At 38.5% G+C, this 19,300-nt stretch overlaps 1 protein-coding gene across 5 annotated transcripts in view; it reads right to left on the bottom strand.

Annotated features, from left to right (window-relative positions):
• The window catches only part of CCNT2 (cyclin T2), a 34,225-nt gene extending 16,759 nt beyond the window's left edge, over positions 1-17,466 (bottom strand). For 4 of the 5 annotated variants that reach the window (XR_001919468.1, XM_018062107.1, XM_018062112.1 and 1 more), the window contains exons 1-3: positions 17,227-17,466; positions 16,359-16,440; positions 48-176 (exon numbers count right to left, since the gene is read on the bottom strand). Coding sequence is in view for 4 of the 5 variants with exons in the window: in XM_018062107.1 (XP_017917596.1) it covers positions 48-176; positions 16,359-16,440; positions 17,227-17,384 (369 nt within the window). In the remaining variant the exon portion in view is untranslated. Of the gene's footprint in view, positions 1-47; positions 177-14,400; positions 14,421-16,358; positions 16,441-17,226 lie in introns of those variants that run through there. The other variant, XM_018062119.1, reaches the window with a different exon arrangement.

Below are 19,300 nucleotides of genomic sequence, written 5' to 3'. Positions count from 1 at the left end.
AGGTTCAAATTTACAAAGAAAACTCAAAACAACGAATTTTTACATACATCACATTTAGTATCCAGCAGTGGCTCTAGGGGATGAAGACAAGCATGTGCTACTTTGATAACATGTTCAAGTTTTCGAGCCTGTTCTTCTACTTTTGCAGCCAAGAATAATGCAGTAGGTGATATCATCTGCAGAGAAGACAAAATTTGGTGATTTAAAAACACACACATTTTGAGAACACCTTCTACTTTCTAAGAGGGGGATGCAAAAAAGGAATGTAATATTTACAGTATGAACTGAAGCTGGGCTATGACAAGATTGATGTAAGTTTTTAGAAAGTTATTCATTAGATATAACTTGTTACTTCAGTCTATAAAATCTGTTTTACTTGCTTTGCAAATAGAAATCTAAAAGGAAAAGACTTACACTTTAGAAGAAAGTTTAAATAACAATAATAATGCACACTGGGGAGGTAGAGGAAAAAACTAAAGCAAAATAATAAAGCCAAACCTCTTTAAAAAGGAAGGAAGGAAGAAAGTGGTAAAGTATAGTCAGATTTTCCCTCTTTTGAGGCAGTCACCACTCACTGGTACTCTTTTAATCAATGCTTCATTGTTTGGTTAAGAGCTATACCCTCTTAAGAAAGAAAAAGAAACCTCCTAGACGAAATCATAATAGGATTCTGAACATGAAACTGCTACTTAATTTCTCTATAACTTCAATAAAGCAATATTAAAAATACCCTGAAAATTCATGTAAGACAAACCAATAGCGTAGAAACCTTGCCAATTGGAGACGAAGAAATCATCAATTTGTTTTACCTTTAGTAAGTTATCTACTGCAAACAGAAATGTAAGAACATAGCACTATAGAGATATTGACTAAGAGAACACCATTTTGAGCAATTATTTATCCAAAAAGTTAGTACTAAACCAAATAATTGCTGAGTCAGAAAACTGGCATATGTTAAATGTTACTAGAAGTAACATTCTAAGATTCCATACAAGAAATCGGTCATGAAAGGATCATTTCTAAATGTCAAGATTTAGGTACATTATTTTTTAAGAGATGAACATCTAATTGTATGGAGACAGGTAATCAATCCCTACACAGAAACAATACCAACAGAAGGGTGGGAGGAGAAAGGAGGGCATAAATCCCATTACATGTTTTGGGTAGTCAAAATAAAGAGAAAACTTGATATAGGGAAGATGGACCCTTTCTTCTGACAGCTCTTCAAACAACTTACAAATATCACTCCTAAGACATAAAACTTAATCCTTGGATTTTGGCTTTGACAGGGGCCTTCTCTAATCCAACTGCATTTGCAGGTAAGTAAATGGAGTAAAAATGACTTCATGAAGTTGTCTTTCTACATAAAAATCTTTAAAACAGACCTAAAATTAAGAGAGTTTGGCTCTAAACAACCAAAAATAATGTTACCTTAAATAGACTGAATAATTCCACCTTGGACTTTCAATTTATTTCAGTCATTTAAAATTAAAATGACAAGGCAGGCTTAAAAACTTGAGAATGCTGATTTAGTCAAGCAATATCAAAATTAGCCAGTATTCTTGAAATATCAGTTATATAGCAGTGATCCAGGGCAGGGGGTTTTCTAAATTGTAAAAAGTATAAGATAACTGAGAGTAGACAATTATCTTCCATCTGTTCTGTCATTTTTTTCTACATACTGAAAATTTCTTACCACTGTTACCTAGTTTGATTAATTCCTTTGCTATTTAACAGCTTACCTCAAAAGATCACATCCTCCCAACTTCTGGAATCAGAGCGAAATGCTCTTCTTTATTCAACAGGAAACAGTATATTCCTCTGCCATTGTACTTATACTGTATTCTAACTTCTGATTTATTATATTTGCCTGCCCTACCAGTCTAGAAGCAGCTTGAACACAGAGACTAAATTATTCATTTGTGTTCCCATTATCTAGCATTGTGCAGCTGCTGTTCACAATACTTAATGACATGTGGAAAATCCACATAAAGGCACCAACATTAAGTTCACAGTATTCCAAATGTCATAATAAAAATCTAAGAGCCAATGCCAAGGTATGAAATGCAAGAAACAATAAAGTGAATATACTTTCACTTTCCCACAATCTCTCATTTATTATCATTCATGTCTAAAAGGGGAATGGCTACACCAAAATTCAAATGTTAGAACTATCTGTCGAAGAATGAAGCATAGAGGCTCAAGTGAAAAGTCAAATTAGGCTGAACTTAATAAACTGTTTGCCTAACTGCCAGGTAATTTCTCTTAACTTTCCTAAAAGGCACTTCTGAAAATCACCAGTGAGTTTTTCTTGGTAAAACTCTCTTAGGACTCCTAGTAACAGCTCCATCCTCTTCAGACTTTTTGTAAACCTTGGTATCAAGAAGAACTTTCAAGTCACACAGCTCTTCACCTTAGAAGATAGTCTCAAATGGAATCACAATACGCATACTAGTGAATGATTCTAAAATTCTACAAGAATTTAAAAAAAAAAAAAAAAGGCATTTGAGGAGCTTAACATTGATCTTCAGGGTAGGTTCCTTGTTTATTTACCCACATGCCTAACAGAAGTCTTCTGTTCTCCCTCTAAATAGCGTTCAAGTCTCATTCTCCTTCAAGCAACACTAATACCCAACACTCTTTCAAAGTTCCTGGTGAAATCCACTAACTCCACTTAGATTTCCTCCTCTACTGCCTGCAAACATCTTACTCCATCAGGGCTGTAAAAACAAAAGAAAACAAAACACCTTTGTAGATAAATACTTAGTGAATATCCATGTGAGGCTTTAAGGATGACTAAGGAAGGTAATTAAACTAGGTACTACTGCTTTTCGTATGAAAAGCTGATTTTGTTGTATGGCTTACTAACACGAAAATAACTCCAAAAGTTTAAATAATAACAATATTTCTAGTTGGTCTGTGGCTTTTAAAGGTGAACACACTTCCGAAGGCAACAAACATTCATTACCAAACTTGGTTCAAAGTCAAGGAATTTATACCAATATTGGAGTAGACACTTGGCTGGTTCACATGACCAATTACACACTGAGATTCAGTTTACTGGGGACAGGGACCATGTACTATCCATCTTTTGTGCTCTGGTACCTAGTTTAATAAACTTTCTCAAGGTACTCTAACTAAAGGTAATAAAAACTGATCTTTAAATAGTGTCCAGAGTTTGTCACTCTAGCAGATGTACAACTATTTCACAGGGATATTACATTCTCAAAACAAGACAAATTTCTACAGAAATATACCATACAAATGATGGAGAGGGGAAGGTGGAGGTGATGATGCCAGCTGTCGCATAGTAGTCAGACTGTCTCAGTGGAATCCTGGCTCTGTTATCTGACTAGCCTAGGAAAATTACTTATTTTCTTTGTGGTTCAGTTTCTGCATCTGTAAAATGGGAGAAATAGTATCTGCTTATAAAGTTGTGCTGAGGATGAAAGGAATCAATATACGTAAAGCACTTGGAATAGTGCCTCAGAGTTAATATGACTCAAATATTATTACTACACCCCTTCTCAGTCTTTTGGCTAAGATTGAGTGTACTATGTTGCAAAATAAAACCACAGCTGTGTATTAAGACTCAAATATTATTATTACTATATTGCTTCTAGGCCTTTTGGCTAAGATTAAGCGTACTATGTTGCAAAATAAAACAGTTGTGTATTTTTACTGTTGATTTTAAATTTAAAAAGTGATTTAACACCCTCTTTAAAATTCCCTCCTTTCTTGCTCATCTTCTTCCTTGTACAAACTCAGTTCTTTAAAGGGATCACTGCAGTCCTAACTATTTAACTATTATAATAAACAGATTCAAATACTGAAATGATGACACCTGGTTTTACTTTAATGATTACACTTGTAACTCTTTTCTCTTTTCGCTCCAATTGTTTTTCCACACTTCTCTTTTTGTATTCCTTTGTATGTTTTGATTTCTCCCTCTCAGTCTGACTCCCTCCCTTCTCTATCCTCCTCCAGCCCATTCCTGGCCACTGTCTCCCCCGCCTGCTCATGATGCTCTCGCTGCTGACATTCCTCACTCTCATTGCTGGCTTCAACCTTGATAGTTGGAGGCAAGGTCAGTCTGCATTAACAAAAAGCTTAGGTGATTGTTAAGTCACCAAAAATGGTTATATCACCATTAGTTTCAAATAAATCATTTTTGTCTTTATTCTTTAAGTAATTAATTTACTGCATAAACTTTGTGCATACATTTGTATTTAAGAAAGAGCCATGGTCATTTTGTTACTCTTCAATCTCCTAATCCAAAAAAAGCCCTAACAGAAGCAAAGAACTCCAAGTCTGTCTTCTATTTGTTAATACATTATCAACAAGCTTGTTCTAATGTATTTTTAGGTTTCATCTTTAGGTCCCACAGGCTGGTGAGGCTATTTCTCCCATATCCCTTAACTGCCCCAACACTCCCTGTCCCCTAAGACTAGAATTAACTATTTTCTGTGCCTTGAAGATGCTTCATTAATAAATATCCAACTAGTTCTAGGTATGGCAGCTTATAATTTGGGACTATGTCTATCGTTAAGGAAAAATGGTAATGGTGCAGCTTCAGCAAAGACTCACAGAAAAAGGATTCCAGAACAGAAAAAGAAACCTGCTACATTTCTGAATACTATACAAAGGAACAGTGAAGTTAGAAAAGCTCTCCTGAAGCACATCTACTTATTAAAGCTCTCAAGAGTTCGATAAAAATTATCTAGGTCATACAAAGACATTGTAAGAAAAAAACTATAAGAGTTGTCCCGTAGCATCAAAAATCATGCTAGAAATAAGTACTTCAGGGACTTCCCCCATGGCACAGTGGGTAAGAATCCACTTGCCAACGCAGGGGACATGGGTTCGATCCCTGGTCTGGAAGGATTTCACATGCCCTGCAGCAGCTAAGCACTACAACTACTGAGGCCTCGTGCTGCAACTCGGAGAAGGCAATGGCACCCCACTCCAGTCCTCTTGCCTGGAAAATCCCATGGACGGAGGAGCCTGGGAGGCTGCAGTCCGTGGGGTCGCACAGAGTCGGACAGGACTAAAGCTACTTAGCAGCAGCAGCAGCTGCAACTACTGAAACCCACGCATCTAGAGCCTGTGCTCTACAACAAGAGAAACTTCCACAAAAGCAATGAAGACCCAGAGAGGCCAAAACAGCAACAAAACAATTTCTTTAAAAAAAAAAAAAAAAAATCAACAAAAGGTACTGAGAAAATGGAATACTTGCATGAAAAAATGAGACCTTTACCTTATACTGTACACAAAAATTAACTCACAATGGACCAAAGACCTAAATATAAGAACTAAAACTTAGAAGATGAAGGGAATTACTTTATAATTCTGGATTTGGCAATGATTACTTGGGTATGATACCAAAAGCACAAGCAACAAAAGAAAAATAGGTAATCTGCACGTCATCAAAGTTAAAGACTTTTGGGCATCAGGAAAACAAGAGAAGTTGGCCTACAGGAGAAAATACTTGCAAATCATATATCTGATAATGGATTAATATTCAGAGTATATGAAGAACTCATATAAAGTAACAACACCCAACTAAAATATGGACAAAGGACTTGAATAGATGTTTCCCCAAAGAATACATTTAAATGGCCAATAAACACATGAAAAGGTGTCCAATGTCAGTAGTCACCAGAAAATTGTAAATCAAAACTTCAATCACTTCACACCCATGAGGATGGTTATTATCAGAAAACCAGAAAAGGGTAAGCCTTAGAGGATGTGAAGCTAGCATCTGTGTGCATTACTAGCTAGAACATGAGATGGTGCTGGTGCTGGGGAAAACAGGATGGCAGTTTCTCAAAACATTAAAACAATTATAATGTGATTCAGTAATTGCGTATCTGCGTACATACCCCAAAGTACTGATAGTAAGGAACCGAGTAATTTGTACACTCATGTTTATAATAGCTATACATCTGCCCATTAACAGATTAAAATGGATCAACAAATTGTAATACAATTTGTGGTACATACTCAGCTTTAGCAAAGGAAGGGAATTCTGACACATGCTACAACAAAGACAAATCTTGAAAACATTACGTAAAGTGAAATAAGCCAGACACAAAAGTTCAAATATTTTAAAAGTCCACTTATAAGAGGTACCAAAAAGAGTGAAATTCATAGACAAAGTAGAATGGTGGTTGCTGAGGGAAAGGAGACATGTGAAGTTTGATTAATGAATGGTTTCAGTTTGTGAAGATAATAAAGTTCTAGAGATGGATGGATGGTGGTGATGGCTACACAACAATGTGAATGTACTTAATGCCACTGAACTAATACAGTTTAAAAATGGCTTAAATGTCACATTTGTGCTATATTTTACCACAATTAAAAAACACCAAAAAGCTAACTCACCTCCAGACAGACATTAAAAAATCAATTCGTAACATAAAATCTAAGTAAAAAGGATATGAAACCACATATTCAAAGAGCACATCACACACCTGATCATATCAACCTAGACCAACCAACACAAAAACACACTGTACTGAGATTACTGATTTTAAAGGGAAAAATAAACTCCTGGGCTACTTAGGCCAAAAAAAAAAAAGAAATAAAGAAAATTAGATCACCACCCAAACTGCCAGCAATGCTTTATACCAGGAAAGAAAAAAGTTTACATAAATTTAAGATACTCAAGAAAAGAAAGCAAGAGCCAAGTATTTTACACCCCCAAATTGACCATGGGTATAAAGGGCACAAACTATTATCATGCAAAAATTCAGACAATACTGTTTCCATGATATTTAAGAGAACTTCAAACAAATGACTCAGAGATTTCAACATAAGCACCAAAGGCTCAGATAGTAAAGAACCCGCATGCAATGCAGGAGACCTGGGTTCGATCCCTGGGTCAGGAAGATCCCCTGGAGGAGGAAACGGCAACCCACTCCAGCGTTCCCGCCTGTAAAGTCCCGTGGACAAACGAGCCTGGCAGGCTACAGTCCATGGGGTCGCAGAGTAGGACCCAAGTGAGTGACTAATATTTTCAACTCTCAGTGAACAATACTTCCCTGGTGGCTCAGATGGTAAAGAATCTGCCTGCAATACGGGAGACCTGGGTTCAATCTCTAGGCTGGGAAGACCCCCTTGAGAAGGGAATGGCTACCTGCTCCAGTATTCTTGTCTGGAGAATTCCATGGACAGAGGAGCCTGGACGGGCTATTGGGGTTGCAGAGGGTTGGAGTGAGTAACCAATACTTTCACTTTCAAGTGAACAATACAAATAAAGTTACCTGCAGAACTAAGCATGAATGAAGATTAAAAGGAAGAGTACAAGATGAACCTGAAATATCTTGTTATAATAAAATATTTGAGGAAACTATCCCAGATTATATGGGTATGGAATTATATACACTCTGGCAATTCTACTCCTGGGAAAATACAAGGGCAACCAAAACATGGTTCTGGTTTCAAAACATTTATGTGGAAACACAAAACACACATAAACGTTCATAGTGGTAATATAACAGCCAAAAAAGCAGAAACAGCACAAATGTCCATCAGCTGATGAATATACATACAAAATGTAGTATAATGGTAGTTCAGCATGAAAAATAAATTAAGTACTGATACACAGTACAACACAGATGAACCCTGAAAACATCATGTACTAAGTAAAAGAGGTCGGTCACAAGGGATCACAGACTGAATGATTCCATTTATAGAGACTGTCCAATAGGCCTGGGGGAAGAATGGGAAAAGATGGCTAAAGGATGTGGGGTTTCTTTTTGGGGTAATAACAATTTCTTAAATTGATGCACACAACTTCATGAACGTACACAAAACCCACTGAACTGTACACTTTCAAAAGGTGAAGCACAGTGTGGGGATTTTATCTCAACAAAGGCGGTAAACACGGGGCAAGAATCAAGTATTTATCCTACCTTTCCCATATAAACTTGTACCAGCAAGTGTCCAAATAGTAGATGAATCACAGCATTTCATTATAAAAAATATTACAGCTTAAAAATGAAGAAATGGAGAGTTAAGAGTATCAATGAATTAAAGGATCGAGGCACTGAATATCAACACCACAAAAAGAAACCAGATATTAGGAGTGTGCTGATTGAAGAATGTAACAGCACTGATAGTCTTGCCAAAGGGATCTAAATGAGTCTGATCAAATTTCTGGACCCAACTGGCAATTTTCAGGGAATACAAGAACAAAGTACATCAAGTGAAATACTGGGCAGGATGAAGCACAAGCTGGAATCAAGATTGCCAGGAGAAATATCAATAACCTCAGATATGCACACGACACCACCCTTATGGCAGAAGGCGAAGAGGAACTAAAGAGCCTCCTGAAGAAGGTGAAAGAGGAGAGTGAAAAAGCTGGCTTAAAACTAAACATTCAAAAATCTAAGATCATGGCATCCGGTCCCATGACTTCACGGCAAATAGATGGTGAAATATTGCTAACAGAGACAGACTATTTTCTTGGGCTCCAAACTCACTGCAGATGGTGACTGCAGCCGTAAAATTAAAAGATGCTTGATCCTTGGAAGAAAACCTATGACAAACCTTGTGTGTGTGTGTGTTAGTCGCTCAGCCGTGTACAAGTCTTTGCAACCCCATGTACTGTAGCCTGTCAGGCTCCTCTATCCATGGGATTCTCCAGGCAAGAATACTGGAGTAGACTGCCGTTCCCCTCTTCAGAGCATCTTCCTGACCCAGGGATTGAAGCCAGGTCTCCTGCATTGCAGGCAGATTCTTTACCATCTGAGCTACAGGGAAGATCTTGACAAACTTAGACAGCATATTAAAAAGCAAAGACAACACTTTGCCGACAAAGGTCACTGTAGTTAAAGCTATGGCTTTTCCAGTAGTCATGTACTATAAAGAAGGCTGAGTGCCAAAGAATTGATGCTTTCGAACTGTGGTGCTGGAGAAGACTCTTGAGAGTCCCTTGGACTGCAAGGAGATCAAACCAGTCAATCCTAGAGGAATTTAACCTTGAATATTCATTGGAAAGACTAATGCTGAAGCTGAAGGGGATGACAGAGGATGAGATGGTTGGATGGCATCACCGACCCCATGGATATGAATTTGAGCAAGCTCCGGGAGACACTGAAGGACAGGAAAGCCTGGCATGCTGCAGTCCGTGGGGTCGCACAGAGTTGGACATGACCGAGCAACTGAACAACAACAACAAAGGAAAACGATAAACTGTACTATGAGCATACAATAAGCAAGATTCGGACAGGTGGAGACTCTATAGGTTAAACGTCCTAGGTCCTTCAACAGACAAAATTCAAGTAAAAGAAAGGGATGGAGGGGAAATCTGTACTTTGAGACAGGAAACCTGTCAAATCTTTAATAACAGTCAAGGACTGTAGAGTTTCTGTCCCTTTGTGTAGGGAGGGACAGGGCTGACCCTGGGATAGGGCACATGAAGGCAATTCTGGGCTAACTATCAAAGCTCCCTTGCTTGAGTAATAGTTACAAAGTTGTCTGCCTTATAATAATTCACTAAGCTATATATTTAGTGCTTTTATATGTTTGTGTTTCATTTTATAACAATTTTTAATTGTTTTAAAACCCACTTTCTCCCTGCTTCCTCTGGGGGGTGGGGGAGACACAAGTTGTTTGATCCCTGGTTGAACTAAGATCCCAAGTGCCATGTGGCCAAAACCGACCCCCAAAACAAAACAGAAACTCACTTCATTCCATATATGCAGTTATGCTACAGAACTAAATGACACCAAATAGGTAAAATGCAACAGGATGTGAATAAGACCCAAAGGATAAGGTCAGAGAATGAAAAAAGAGCAGCGTTATCTGGGGAATGTTTTTACAGAGTTGGAACTTTAGCTTGGTTGCGCAACCTGACAGGTCAGGACCGCATGAAAAGTGAAGGGAATGCACCACATGGGAAAGCAGGGATGTGCAATGCATAAACGCCAAGACTGACGTATGGCTGAAAGAACAATGTCCCACCTAGTTCAAAAGTGGATTTCACTGGATTTTGCACAACACGGTAAGTAAATAAAAATCTGAGTATTTTCATTATTCACTTGTATACTCATCTCCTTAGAAATCATCAGCATCAACAGTTACTGCACCCTAGTTCTTAAACACATTAGGGACATTTCTTAAACGTATTAGACAAAAGTGAGAACAGCATGGGATTAGGCAAAAGATCTGAGTTCAAATGCCGATCACACAATGGCTGCTTTCTTTCTGGACAAGTAACTTAGTAACCACATCTGTTTCTTCAGAAGGGTAATATTTCAGCTGCCCTAAGTGAAGTGCATATTATACAGTGAGATCTTTCCCAGTATTATTAGTGGATTTTGAATGTAAGATTATTCTTGGACTAACTGCTTATTAAATTAAAAGGCAGGGATGTCCCTGGTGGTCCGTGGCGAAGACTCTTCGCTTCCAATGCAGGGGGCCCAGGGTTCGATCCCTGGTCAGGGAACTAGATCTTACATGCTGCAACTAAGGGTTCACATGCCAGAACTAAAGATCCCACACACAGCAAAAAAAAAAAAAAGTCCCAAGTACCGCAACTAAGACTCGGTGCACCCAAGGAAATAAATCTTAAAAAACAAAATTTAAAGGCAGAAGTAGAAGTGAGCTATAATATAAACAACCACTCAGATTTCAAAGACATTTTATTCTAGCGGCTAAAGGAATTGAAATACATGCTGATTTAGATCCTAGAATATATGGCCACTGTACAGTTATTGCTCAGTAGCCACAGGAGTGACTGGTTCCAGGACCCTTCCACAGATTCCAAAACCCATGGATGCTCAAGTCTTATATAAAATGGTGTAGTATTGGCATATATCCTATCTACATCCTTCTATATTTTTTAAATCACTTCCAAATTACTTATAATACCTAATATAACACAACTCCTATGTAAATATTAAGAGCTGCTGGTGTGGGGTAAACACAAGTTTTGCTTTTTGGAAATGTTGAATTTTTCCCAAATAGTTTCAATCCACGGTTGGTTGAACCCACAGATGCAGAGGGCTGACTGTATAATGGACTATGAGACACAGAGGAGAAATCAAAATTAAAATGAACAATCTTCAACTTTAGCAGATGTCAGTGTTACCTTAACAGTAAGAGAGAGGATCCCAGGTCTCACCACAAGTATCCTGATTACACGGGTTTAAGATATAGTTCACTAAAGCATATTTTAAAGGAACATTTTGGTAATTCTCATGCACGAAGCTGGTGAATCACTACTGGCACAATGCAAAAGCTTTATATATACTGCTTTCAGTGATAAACTTCAAGGCTATGAAAAGATTCCTAACAACAGATACTTGAGGCAGAAATAGTGATAACTGCATGAACAACGGAGTCTAGATCTGGGTGAGATTTTTGCTTCTGTCACTCTGTTGCTGTGTGACTTCAGACAAAGTGTTTAACCTTTATGATTCTTTTCTTCCTTATTTGCAATAAGAGGATAACCAACTTCAGATAAATATATAAGAACAACACACCAAAATTAACCTAAGGAGGAAAAACAAAACACAGAAGCCCAAGAAACTCTTCCCATGAAACCAGTAAATGAATATAGTAGACACTTATCACCAGATAAAAAAAGCAGTAATGAAATAAAGCAAAATTAAAGGCTGGTATGTTTGAATAACAAAAAAAAAATTATGTCAAAAACCACCATAAACAAAACTAGAAGACAAACTACTAAAATATTTGCTAATATGATAAAAAATTCATAAAAAGCTCAAATAAGAGGCTAAGGAACATATTAGTACTTCACAGAAAGGCAAACTAAATTTAAACTTTAAATTTTAAGAATATCAAAAATGTTTCCCTTAAGCCCTAAATTAGAAAAAGATCACAAATTGATCTTTGTTCTTAAGGTCCTTGAGGAATTAAGATGAATACGCAATTTCTTACTAGAACATATAAAATTCACCAAACACTCAAAATTAATCTAGTAAGGATAACACAGCTTTAGTCTCCTTAACTCTTTCGGTTAACCCATGGTTTTCTCAACCTTAGCACTACTGACGTTTTGTACCAGGTACCTCTTGGCTTTAGCGGGCAGCCCTGTGCACTGTAAGATGTTTGGCAGCATGTCTGGCTTCTATTATTCACTATGTATCAGTAGTACCCCTTTCCCTAGTTGTGACAACCAAAATGTTTCCAAACATTGTTAAATGGGTGGTGGGCAAAACTGCCTCTGGCTGAGAACCACTAGGTAAATCTATACCATCCTTTTCTAGTGCCACCTTAAAAATTACTTCTCCAGAAACAGCCACATCTGTCCCCAACTGGGATCAGTCCAATTCTGTATGTTTTTATATTTGCTGCTATGTGCTGGATCCAAAGCCTGTGAAAAAACAAAAACCCTTTCCTCTGCAGATAAAGATACACACAAATGTTTGCACAAGCAAAAAGTATTTCTGAAAGGGCACACAAAAACAATGAACAGCAAATGGTGTAGGGCATGGGGCTTAGACACTTAGCTGGAAGGGAGGTTTATCATATCCCCTTTTCTACCATTTTCATTTAGCATGTGTCTGTTAATTTTCAAATAATAAAACACTTTAAATGTATCTACATAGGGAGAATGTATATAGAAGAAAATGCAGAAGAATTCATTCAACACACCTGTGAAACAGCAAGATTTGATCCGTTCTGTTTACAAACCATTGCTGAATATCTAGTTCATGTGAGGTAATGGTGAATATAACCAAAAAAGAAAAGAGATAAACAAACACCCCTTGTCCTTATGGTGCTCACCTTCTAGCCTGAATGCTGAGGGGTGGTAATGGTGAATTTTTACATTTAACCTTATTTATATTCCTATGCTTGACAGAAATTTACAGCTTTCACAATAAAAATTTAAACAAAATCCTTAGCTAACCAATTCTACCAAAATGTTGGTTTTCTTTCACAAATGTCATTTTTTATGGTGATTTTATGAGCAATTTTAGTATAAGTAAGCAACAGTGGCTGTAAATTGGATGAAATCTACTGTTAAAAAAAACTTGCACCAGACTTGCCTGGTGGTCCAATGGTTGCCTCTAGCAGCCAACAGAGGGCCCAGGTTTGATCCCTGGTCTGAGAACTAAGATTCTGCATGCGACAGCCCTGCCCTGCCATCTTGAATAAATTTTGATGCAAAATTATTAAAAATCAGAATGGGAGAATGCTTTATTATAGGACAAACAACTGGGACTATGGGCAACTTTCTAGATAGATATAAGAATGGATTTCCTTTAAATCATTTAAGTCTTTACAGAGAAGGAAAAGAATGCTAAAGGAACATCTCTAAATTTTCAAATGCTATCAATTGTCAAGAGCCAAGCCAACTGAGAATCATTAAGACTGAAGGAAAAAAGTGGTAATCATTTTTCAGCACAAGCAAATACAAGGTCTTTTATGCTTATCAGCTGACTAATTTTAGACGTATTTAGTGAAACTCAGATATGACATTGATGATGCACTCTTAGAAGTCAAAAATCACTAGTTCTGAATACTGCCCTTAACTAACCATGTATTTGATACCTTAAACTAATAAAATACATTTAAGTTTGGCATAAATGTTTCAATTGCTGAAGTTCAAGAAAGGGGCAACATATCCAAAGAAAGTAAAGAGAAGATTAAAATGACCCCATGAACTGGAGAAATGCTAGGAAACTAGACAATGACCAATAAAAATACTAAGAATGTGCTCTTTACAACTTCATCTTAAGAGAACTCATAAGATTTGGAATTAATACAAGAAACAAGTGCATTGTAAGCTTGACTAACCAAACAAACTAATGAACAGAGTTTCTAGGAGAAGCTGAGTCAATATGTGCTCTATGACTGACACAGGGGACAATGCTCTCCCACAGGATATACTTTGGAGGCACTGTTGGCTCCACAGTTTTTTTTAATACACTTTACTAGATTCATCTTGAGCTTGATCCAGCAAGGCCATCCTTCAATTACTAATCTTAACTACATAAATTTTACTGCATCCAGTGAGCAAAAGATAGATTTATGTAATTAGGTTACGTAAAAAACTCATTTCCTGCTGATAGCAAGCCAACCTTCTAAAAAGAGAAACTGATAATGATAAAAGACAGCTCTGTTGACACTGATTTTTAACACAAGAGCAATCTGACCTTTAGGGGATTTTTTACTTTTAAATTTGTCAATGTGAGAAAAAATAAAGCCACATAAATATTTTAATATAATGAAGGCATATTTACTATAAAATCGGATATATTTTATCACCAACATCTTTAAATTTAAGCTTGTTCTGGTTTAATGTACCAAATGGTGTTTAATTTACTTTGCAATGACTTAAAGTTTACTATGACATTCCATTATAGCCTTATAAGAAAACTTTTCCCAATAATGTGGCAGAATATGAATTTAAAAGTGACTCACATTCAATTTGAGACCACCCCCTTCACCCTAAAAGAATAGGAAAAAAGATAAAAGAGTGAGGCTGTGCAATTGTTGCAAGTGCACCAACACAAATATTAAAACCACTTTTGATATAATAGCAAAGGTAAAAAAGACAATGGTTAGAAATGAAGACTGCAATTTACTTCTCAAAACAGAAACACCAGGTTTTAATTATTCTGCTAATAACAACTCTGTACAACATTGAGGTTTGCCTTTATACACACATAAGACAGAAAGTAGGGTAATAAAAATGAGTACTTTGGCTTTCTTATTAAATGATGGCATTTAAATAAATTAACAAGAGTTAGAATGCCAGCGACCTGGGCTTCACCAGTCAATTTAAAGTTACAGCTGTGAATTTTGGCTGTAAGCATTTGCTTTAAAGCATACCAAACAGGCCATAGAGACAAATTATGAAAGAGGGACGGTTCAAAATGAGAAGTGTAGTCTTGTAGTGAAATCATTACTGAAGTAGAAAAGCAAGCAAATGGGCATCTGCAGCCACACAGAGAATTTCCAGAACTATTTTAATTTGTGACTCCTACCAGTATTTTCCAGGGCTACTTAAGTCATATTCATATTAGTATTTATCAGTTCACTACTGCCTTAGAAGACAATTTAAATAAAAATGCTATTTCTCTCAATCTAAATATTACTATCAAAAAGGTTTCCTCTCTCTTCCCAACACTATCACCGATCTAAGTTCTATGCACAAGAAATAACTAGGGAAATAAAAACAGAACAAGAATCACACAGATTTAAAAGATGGAGAAGTAGAAGTAGAAGCTATGGAGACTGCAAGAGACCAAAATGCATATAAGAAATGTATATTGTTTCTAAGATAAACCTATATGCCAATCTGATAAACCAAGTCAGATTTACAATCAGAAGAGATTAATATAGCAATCAATCCAAACTATGAAGCTTTTCCTTTCTTCCAACTCAAAAGAAGAACCTTTTCAAAAACTGCTTTCTTAAAAGGTCTAATAATCCGTGCGTGAAGTCTTCCATGGTCAATTTTTCCACATACGTTTCAGAGTAACATTCTAAAATAACAGCTGTGAGCAAAAAACACGGTGAGAAATAAGGTAAAATATTTACCTTAGAGTTAAGTATTTCTAAATGATATGTAGTTTTCTTTGTTAACAGGTACAACACAGTACGCTTATTTCGCTGAAAAGAGTACACATCCAACTGCCCTGTTTCATAATTTAAAATTGCAACTAAAAGCCACTACTCAATTTGTGACACACAGATTTACAGCATATGTTCCAAATCAGTACTTTAGTATTGCAAGGTAAGATGTACTTCAAACTAATTATACACACACACGACATAGTTTTGTCTGAAGCAAGATACAATTCAAATCACCAAAAATTTAAGTAGACAACTAATGCTAAACTATGATAAATCACGTTTGACAACTTAAATTGTGTTAACAAGTGAAATACTTTTTCTAAAAAGCAAAATAGTTCTCTCAAAGGATTCTTACAAAACAACGTTGCAATTAAACTAAGCCCAATTCCCACTATTTGAAACAATATGCGTCCAGATGACCGCGTCTCCCCATCACATTGTACACTACTACCTGAAATTGTTTGAATGTCGAACATAAAACTTAAATTCATACAAATGTAATAAACACTCTTTGAGAAAAGAAATGCTTCTGATTTATCTCTCAGCTCAAAAGAGCCGGCAGAGCCTGACACAGAGCCTGGCAGCTTGTCATCCCAAATTAAAAAACTAACAAACCAACGAACCAGAAACCGCGCATTTGAAGCAAAATGTTCATCAAGCCATTCACCTTCACTGTTAACTTGGAACACTAAATACAGTAGTAAAATCCACGACCAACTCCTTTCTACGTATCGACCGTACCTTAAAATTTGGTTGCAGCAAAAACAAACAATAAAATAGTGCAATAAAATAGTACTTACGTATCTACTGAATTTGGTGAAAGAATGGTGCATGTAAAATCTGTGCATATAAACAATCGCAGTGTTTATTGTAAGCTGAGAGCTGGAACGTAACATTTAGGAAATACTGGAGAAAAACAAGATCTCTTTCCAAAACAATTTTGAAGGAAAATATCCGATCTACGGTCCTTTTCCAACGCTACCCGTTCACTCAAAACCAATCCCCAAACTGTAATAATAAGTAAATAAATAAATAAATACCCACAGGATGGTGGGGTGGGGGCTGGCGGTTATAAAAGGCTCCAGACCGAAATGGTAATACTAACAGTAACAACAAATGCCGAGCATTTCGCTCTAATATTGAAATTAAGCGAGCCCAAGAAGGACTGATCAATGGCTACGGCTGACTAAACCCCAAATCAGAGTTGAAACAGGCGAGCGCACACCCATACAAAACCTTGTCAATATAAAGACCTCCCGTGCGCTGCCCAGGTACGAGAAAACCGCCATCAAATTTGCTGAGAGAGCTAGCTCGCAAGCCCTTCTCGGACGAGAAGTCGAAGCAACCGCCTCTTTTCTGCCATAATCCCTAAAAGTCCCCTCTCGTCTGGGCGGCACTCCCATCCCCCGCCGCCACCACGCGCGGCCCCAAACAGATTACACAACGCAGCCTCCCGGCCCGCATTCCCGGTCTCCCCTCCTCCTCCACCTCTCCGCCGGTCGCTCGCGGCCTTCCGAACCCGAACCTGCCTTCCCTTACGGCACGGCCGAGGCCCAGCAAAGGCCGAGGCGACGGCGCCATGTTCGCGCGGCACCAGGCCCGGCGACCGGGCGAGTAGTGAGAGGGACAGGGCGTGAGCGGCGGAAGGCCAAGAATAAGAAAGGATACACATTGAGACGCTGTCCCATTTCCTGGATGAGGTTGGCCGCCTGCTGGCGGTACGAGAGCTCTTTATCCGCCTCCACTCCGCAGCGACGGCTCGGCGTGTTCTCCAGCTGTTCCCGAGTAAAGAACCAGCGAGAAGAAGCTCCACGGCCCGACGCCATGACACTTCCTCCTCCGCCCGCTCCCTCACCCACCCCCCGCCCCTCCGGGCTCGCGGACTCCCCGCCAAGGCCGCGCGACCCCGCCCCACTCCGCTCGCCGTAGACCAGGCACCGCCTCTTTTCACCTCCGTCGCCGTGCGTGCGCGTGCGCGGGGACCGCTCTATCGGCTCGTCCAGCCTTTTGCTTTCTCTTTCCTGCCTCCATCCTCGCTCTCGCGGACGGGACCACAATGCTCCGCGCCCCTTGTCATTTGGAGGCGCCCAGAGGTGGGGGTCGGCTGGAAGGAAAAGGTCGGCGCAGTGCATGCCGGGTCTAGGATTGGCTGGGCTAAGGGCGTGGTGGAGAGGAAGGGAGAGACTGGTTTCGGGTCGGGTGACGAGAGAGGCGGGCACGCGGCTGCGCCATGTGTCCTGGGCGTGAACTCTCAAATCCCGGCGATGCTGGAATCTGGAGTCTGGCAGCGCTTAAAAAAAAAACAAACAAAACCTTCCTGTGTCGCAGTCGTGCGGCACATCCTCTATTTTTCACAGCATCGGTCTGCGCAATATCGTAGGCTCCCTACTCTCAAGTGGTAGGTGGACAGCCTTAGCTCAACGGGTGGCTCTGGCAGGGACCTACCTGAGAAAGGGTGCAGAAGAAATGACGCTCCACGTTTGTGCTGCACCTCAGTGCTTTTCCTCTACATTATCTTGTTTGAATTCCACGACGACGCAGGCTGAGGGTTTAATTGCCTGCCAAAGGTTATCCAGTTAGCAATCAGAGTATCTTGATTTGCAAACTAGGTTTCCAGTCCGTTTCGGTAGTGGTTTTTTAAAATCTATGATTTTAAAGAGAAGTTTGAAGAGAAGCAGATGTTTTAAAAACAGCTGAGGAAAAAAATTATCAGTGTTAAATATGGTAACACTATTCATTAACCCTTTCTCCTGTCCCTGCAAGAAAATTCCGCAGAGCTCCACCCTGGGAGTGGGTGCGTCTCTGGCTTAGAGCCAGCGCCTACTGTGTGTGAATAATTTTCTAAGTTTTAAATTTTTGTTGTTAAGTCCTGTCCGACTTTGGCGATCTCTTGAACGGTAAGCTCCTATTTGCCAAAGATTAGAGCACAGGAAGACATACTTCTAAAGGCAACTGGTACTTTCATTGAGTTCTTGATTAAATCTCCAGGCTTTTGTCATCGTTTTGGGGCTCCGATGCTCAGTGTACTGATCTATCTTGGCTTTGCCGGCCCCGTGTCACACACAGTATTGAGGTATTTTGGTAGTCACCTGGCGTGAACGGTTGTCTAAATAACTTACTTTCTTACCTACCTTGCTTAGAAGTTCCAGGGCAGATTGACTGAAAGCAACACTTAAAAAGTGTCTACCTTGAACGCTCATTCATGATAAAAGCTCTAACAGACTAGGAATGTAAGAGAACTTCTGCAGCTTAGTCAAGTTGATACAGCCTTAGAGCTAGCATCATACTTAATGGTGAGAAACTTTCCTACTAAAGCATGACTCCCATCTCATCACTCCTTTCAAAGTTGTCCTAGATAGAAGTCCTGTAAGAAAAGGTAATCAAAGTAAGCAGATCAGGAAGAAAGAAAGAAAACTGACTTTATTCCTAGTAGCATAATTGTTCATGTAGAAGATCTTGAAGAGTATTAAAAAAAACCTGGAACTAGTAAGTGACTATAGCAGGATTATAATATACAAGAGTCAGTTGCTTTCCTGTGTACCACCCATGTATAATTGATATTTGAAGCTAAAAACAATATCATTTATAAAAAATAAAACTTAGATGTGAATCTAAAATATGTACAGGATCTGTTTATAGAAAACTGTAAAGCTATGATTAAAAAAGTAGATATGAGTGGAAGGATATTGTGAGTTCATGGATTCCAAGAATTAACATCAGTAGATGTCAGTTCTTTCCAACT

The sequence above is a fragment of the Capra hircus genome, chromosome 2 (assembly GCF_001704415.2).
Source record: "Capra hircus breed San Clemente chromosome 2, ASM170441v1, whole genome shotgun sequence".
In the NCBI taxonomy this organism is placed as follows: Eukaryota; Metazoa; Chordata; class Mammalia; order Artiodactyla; family Bovidae; genus Capra; species Capra hircus.
This window is presented reverse-complemented; position numbering and strand designations above follow the sequence as displayed.